Below are 6,389 nucleotides of genomic sequence, written 5' to 3' on the forward strand. Positions count from 1 at the left end.
AGTTGCTACAACTCTGCACATCACCCTTGTTCTTAAAGATCAGTACTTCTCTGCCACTCCTGACATCCTCATTATTTGCTTAGGTCTTATTGTTTTAGTAGTGTTTTTATTAGTTACACATGTTCTGCTGTAAAGCACTCTGTGCTCTGTTGGAGTTGTAAAGTGCTATATAAATAAAGTTTTATTATTATTATTATTATACTGCAAATCCCAGAATGCTTTGCTAGTGCAATGGCGCGTCAATCAAGACCCGCAAGCACCTTTTGTTTACATTCATTAGCAACTTCATGCTACTAGGCACCTCGGGCAAATATAATCCACCCCTCCCAGAAAATGGCCAAACGAAAGATGGAAAGCTGGAGCTTTCAACACAGGTGGGAGGAAGATTATCTGTTCATTAATGTAAAGGGCAGAACTGTTTGTCCGGTGTGTGGAGTCAATGTGGCTTTAACGAAAGAATATAACATAAGAAGACACTATGAAACGAAACGATTTGGCATTTTTCTCAGCTTTTTGTGTTGTTTCAATGCAAACAAAAGACAAACATGAGAATACCAAAGAATTTGTGATTGCAGCAATTTTCTGGGAGCAGTGGTGTGTTATCTGACAGAAATGCAGGGTGTCAATATGTTTGGCCATAACTGTATGTATTGCATATATGGATATGCAAAATTTGGTCATGGTAATGTTAGAAATTAACCCAATTCTTTTGTTGGAAGTGCAAGATGTGAAGACAGGAGAGGACTGTTTAAAATCAACAGAAAGTTTACTGGAAGTCTGAGCACAGGTAAAGTCTTACAGTGCTGGGATCAGAGAGACAGAGCTCCCGCAGGAATTCCATCCTCTGAACCATGAGTTATGTGTTTACAATGCATTTATCTGGCTGGGTCTGGCCTGCCCTAAACAAAGGTACAACACTCAACACTTCGTAATCCTATTGGCCCTTTGGTGTAAACCGGAGCTCACACCTCCTTGTTGAAATGTGGTAAAATCCTAGGTGTGTGTGTGTGTGTGCGCGTGTGTGTGTGTGTGTGTGTGTGTGTGTGTGTGTGTCAGGTGGCAGCTTGATCTTGATCAGTGGGTGGTCTGGGTTGCAGGCGACCTGTGTGTGTGATGCTAATAAGTATGCTGAACTGGCCAGGTGGTTATCTCAGGTTGTGAGCCCCCTGGCTCTGAAGGACACCCCATGACAAAGCAGAACCTGGGATATGCTAAGTAGGTCTAGGTGTGGGTGTAAAACAGGCCAACAGGTCTTTGTTAAAATATAAATAGGCTGTTTGGTTACTAGGAGATGCAAACATCCTGTCTCTACAGCATAAAGTCCCACTGTTACACTCAGCACAATACAGCTTTCATCAATACAGTTTTAATATGTATAAGCCAGGAAAATAAAACATATGAAAAGTAACTAAAAGAAAATGAAAAACTGAAAAGTAACTAAAGGGATGAAAAGTAACTAAAGCTTACAAAGTAACTAGAGCCTATAAGAATCAAATCTTACAGTAACACTGTATCACCATATCTGGGCTGCAAGAATATGCTATTATTCACCTCATATCTGCAAGCTGGTATTCTGGTCTCATCTTCTCCTTTGTCTCTCTGTGTCTTCTTCTGTCAGGACCTGGAGCTGCTGGAGTCAGTCCTCCATTCCCAGACCCTGGGTGCTGACAGTCAGGATGCCTGGGACAGTCGTGGTGGCAACGCCGATGTTAACCCTACCAGCCCACGTTCATCCTCTGGTCTGAGCCGGCAGGAACGCAGCAGGCAGCTGTGGGAGGATGTGAGCACAGTGGAGGAAGACTCCAGCAAACTAAACGCCCTGCAGCTTCGCCTGGACGAGTCCCAGAAAGTCCTGCGGAAAGAGAGAGAGTAAGAGAGACAGGAAATACAAAACTGCAAGGATACCAGTCAAACGTTTGGACACACTTTCCCATTGAATTGAATGAGAATGTCTGTCCATCAGTATAATGAGTACTTACTTTGAAGGACATTTACTTCCAGCATGTTTTTAACTATAGCCACTCCACCAGTTTTGTACATCAAGATCAGTTTATCTTGGCCTTGGAGGAGCTTTGTCAAGTCTGACTGGAAGTCCACTTTAAAAGTGAGATGGGGATGACATGTTTGTGCTAATGAAGCATTGTGTCCGCTGTCTCTCGTCCTCAGGACCAGCTGTCTGTCAGCAGCAGCTCCCAAAAAACAACTGCTGGCCAAGCATGTTTGTGCTAATGAAGCATTGTGTCCGCTGTCTCTCGTCCTCAGGACCAGCTGTCTGTCAGCAGCAGCTCCCAAAAAACAACTGCTGGCCAAGCATGTTTGTGCTAATGAAGCATTGTGTCCGCTGTCTCTCGTCCTCAGGACCAGCTGTCTGTCAGCAGCAGCTCCCAAAAAACAACTGCTGGCCAAGCATGTTTGTGCTAATGAAGCATTGTGTCCGCTGTCTCTCGTCCTCAGGACCAGCTGTCTGTCAGCAGCAGCTCCCAAAAAACAACTGCTGGCCAAGCATGTTTGTGCTAATGAAGCATTGTGTCCGCTGTCTCTCGTCCTCAGGACCAGCTGTCTGTCAGCAGCAGCTCCCAAAAAACAACTGCTGGCCAAGCATGTTTGTGCTAATGAAGCATTGTGTCCGCTGTCTCTCATCCTCAGGACTAGCTGTCTGTCGGCAGCAGCTCCCAAAAACAATTGCTGGCCAAGCTGTTCTTGCCAGGCTGACTGACAGCAGAAATTTATTGCTCAAAAATAGTTTAAGTATGCCGCATGAAGATTAAACAGAAAACAGCATGGCTTTTATTTGTTTATTCAATAGGATAGATTTCCTTATCCTTGAGAGTGGGTGAGACCCTATTTAATGTATTACAGGAGGCTGGCATTATAATGTGGGTGCATGCTAGGTAAGGGTCAAACAAAAAAAGCCATTGATTGCATTATGGGAAATGTAGCATCTGGCATTTGGGTAGTTTATTTTGAATGCAGGATTTGTAATGAAGTACTTTTACACTAAGGTATTTTTGCTTTTAATTATGTACATAAAGGTCCTGAATGCTACCTTCACCACCCCTTAAAAATACTAGTGAACTATGCTGATGCATTAGACTCAACTAGCAGCAAACCAGTTGTTGACTTCTCCCAAACAGTTTATAATTTTCCGCCTAGTTTCTCAGTAAACATTTCCATTTACTGTGTTTGGACTTTTTGTACTTTATCAAAAGCAGAGAAATTCAAAAACAATACATCTTAAAATGAGTTGCAGCCCACATGTAGCTGCACAAACTGCCTTGTTCAGGGCGTAACCCACAATACACAGCTTTGTTTTTAGTTGGTAATTACAAACACCTAATGATAACAGGCACCAACAAACTGGAAAGCACTGCTCTCACTGATGTAAGGACCAAAACATGGCAGCAGTCGACCTCACAAGAAACTAAGGGATTTATACATATCAACTCCACTAAGAAGAAATTATTGCACAAAATGACCAAACCTTTTTTAACATGTATTGTTTTTAAATCATTCATGTAAGACATTTGAATAAAGGCTTTTTATTCATTTCAGCAAGACCGGCTTACATTTTTCTTTTCTTTTTTCATTTCTACATCTGTTTGGTCTCTTTTTGCAATGTGCACCTTTGACATATGTGAACTGAACTTCCTAAGCACTCTAGCATTTTCTTGTTTTTTCAGAAAAATGCTAATTTAGCCCATGGAGCAAACGCATGCGTACCCACGTCAGTGAGAATATTTCCTTTGAGTTAATTCAAACGTTAGCACAGGAGGAAACATGCACAGATGTTTCAGCTTTGCTTTCTTCAGTTTACAGTAGTTCTTCAGTTTTATGGTGGAGTTCTTTTAGCTGTTCACCAGCAATGCATGTCAATTAACTCAAACTATTTCTGCCTCTGGTTACGTGTGATCAGAGGCATCCTCAGGTTTGCTTCTCTGGGAACCTCACAAGGCTCCTCACAGCATTTAGTCACAAAAACAACACAGAACTATATATAAATTACACAAACAGAATTACAGATTGTACAAGAAAACAATTAATGTGAATTAAATGGGCAGTTCCAGAAACATAATCTTCAACCATTATAGATTAGAACAAATACATAATAAATAAACTGAATGGTTTTTGACATTAAAATACCAGGGGAAACTGTTATCCTACTGAGGAGATCAGATGGAGTGGCTATAGAGTTGTCTCCTTCATTACCTTGGTAAGGGGATTGTTTGTCCCCTGCCAACCTGTGAAGACCAGTGTAACCCATAGCCAAAGTAGACAATGAACATTCCTCCACCACTGCTTATTCTACATTGTAAATGACCACCTCTGCTGGCAGCTTTGTCTGGAGCTGAAGCCAGGAAGTGCATTCAACACTTTTATTTTCTTTGGAGGATGTGAGATGTTTTAGTATACAGCTGTGAGATACCAGCAAAGTACTGAAATGGGAGTGCCATGGGTAAAATGTGGGACTTGACGCGTACTATATACAATAGCTGTATAACTCAAACCAGGACAGGCCCCACTCAGCCCTATCATATCAACACATCTTACTGTGAAGTCTTATTTCCGTGGGCAGCTGGTCATGTGTGCCATGTATTTTAAAATATCCTGAGCTATAGCAGGTTCATCAGTCAGTGTCTCCTGGGGTCATAAAGGGAAGCTGTAGGCAGTGACTGGTATTTCACTAGTGATCTCTGAGGTACTTTTTCCCCTTAAAAACTGGAAATGTAAATTGTGAAAAATCCTTTTTGGCTGACATTAGCTGACTCAGATCATAACCCATCCAGGCTCTAGAGCTGTGTGATTGAGTGTCCAAACATCACTAATGTGTGTTGTGTCTTTGTGTCTTCCCCAGAGACAAGCTTGCTCTGACTAAGAGCATTGAGAGGCTGGAGGCTGAACTGAGTCAATGGAAACTTAAATATGAGGAGCTCAGCAAGAGCAAACAGGAGGCCCTCAAACAGGTGAAACATGCATGTAGTCAGGCCACCACTGTGCCAGTCACAACAAGTCTGTGTGGATCTCCTGTTGCTTTCTGGGTCGTCAGAAGGGTCACCTACTGTAGATGTTGGTCCCACAAACAAAATGTGTTTATGTTGTTTGACCAAATAGGGCAACTGCTGTGCCTTAATGTTGCCACTAGCTGCAGGATTAAGATGTTAGATCAGCTAGAGAACAGACTAAACTAGAGAAATGCATTTCCTGTTGAAAATGCATGTGGATGCAATGAGCTGAAGGATCGCCCTGAAAATGCTGAACATTTTGACACCTGAAAGGCATATCTACCTGAAAGTATGCTGAAGTACAATTTTTCCATTAATTTGAATGGGGGAAATTTTCAAAATAAAGCTAAATATTTCAGAAGTGTGAAGTGTATAAAAAGTCTGAGTCAAAGAATGAATGCCCTGGGAGACTTGAACATTTTGATACCTGAAATACCTGAAAGTATGCTTAAGTAGAATTTCCCCATTCATTTGAAAGGGGCAAGATTTTCAGAATAAAGCTAAATATTTTAAAAGTGTGATCTTTTGAAAAATTGTTAATAGAAGCATGAATGTCCTGGGAGAGCTGAACATTTTGATACCCAAAATAGGTGACGGTATGCTGAAGTAGAATTTTCCCATTCATTTGAATCAAGGAAAACTTTCAAAATAAAGCTAAATATTTCAAAGGTATGAGATTTAGAAAAATTCTGAAGAGAAGCATGAATGTCCTTGAGCAGCTGATAATTTTGATACCTGAAATAGGTGAAGGTATACTGAATTTGAATTTTCCCATTTATTTGAATGGGGCAACATTTTCAAAATAAATCTAAATATTTCAAAAGTATGAGATTTAGAAAAATTCTGAAGAGAAGCATGAATGTCCTTGAAGAGCTGAACATTTTGATACCCGAAATGGCTGAAAGTATGCTGAGTGTAGAATTTCCCCATGCATTTGAATGGGGCACGATTTTCAGAATAAAGCTAAATATTATAAAAGTATGAAGTTTAGAAAAATTCTTATAAAAAGCATGAATGTCCTTGAAGAGCTGAACATTTTGATAACTGAAATTATGCTGAAGTAGAATTTTCCCATTCATTTGATTGGGGCAAGATTGTCAAAATAAAGCTAAATATTTCAAAAGTATGAAGTTGTCCTCTGTGCAGACAATGTGAATGCTTTAGAGTCCAGAAATGCTTTTACCCCGTGGGTAGTGTGTACAACCGTCTGATAGCCCATTGTGATGTGTGCTGTTTTCAATATTGCTCGACCAATTGCAGCAACATGTCTCACACAAGTTGGATGTCCTCTTTCAACATTATCTAGCTTAGAGCTATAGTACATCAACACCTTTCGATTGTGACTCCTACTGTCATCTCCTCTCTGAAACAGGACTGCATTTACAATGC

The 6,389-nt window shown here is 40.8% G+C and overlaps 1 protein-coding gene across 1 annotated transcript in view; it reads left to right on the plus strand.

The window, feature by feature from the left end:
- Positions 1-5,227, plus strand: part of LOC109974552 (coiled-coil domain-containing protein 102A-like) — a 71,733-nt gene extending 66,506 nt beyond the window's left edge. The window contains exons 5-6 of the mRNA XM_020624778.1: positions 1,619-1,869; positions 4,853-5,227. Coding sequence (XP_020480434.1) covers positions 1,619-1,869; positions 4,853-5,186 — 585 coding nt within the window. The 3' untranslated portion in view covers positions 5,187-5,227. The remainder of the gene's footprint in view (positions 1-1,618; positions 1,870-4,852) is intronic.
- Positions 5,228-6,389: the final 1,162 nt, after the last annotated feature.

The sequence above is a fragment of the Monopterus albus genome, unplaced genomic scaffold, assembly GCF_001952655.1.
Source record: "Monopterus albus unplaced genomic scaffold, M_albus_1.0 scaffold338.1, whole genome shotgun sequence".
NCBI classification, from domain to species: domain Eukaryota; kingdom Metazoa; phylum Chordata; class Actinopteri; order Synbranchiformes; family Synbranchidae; genus Monopterus; species Monopterus albus.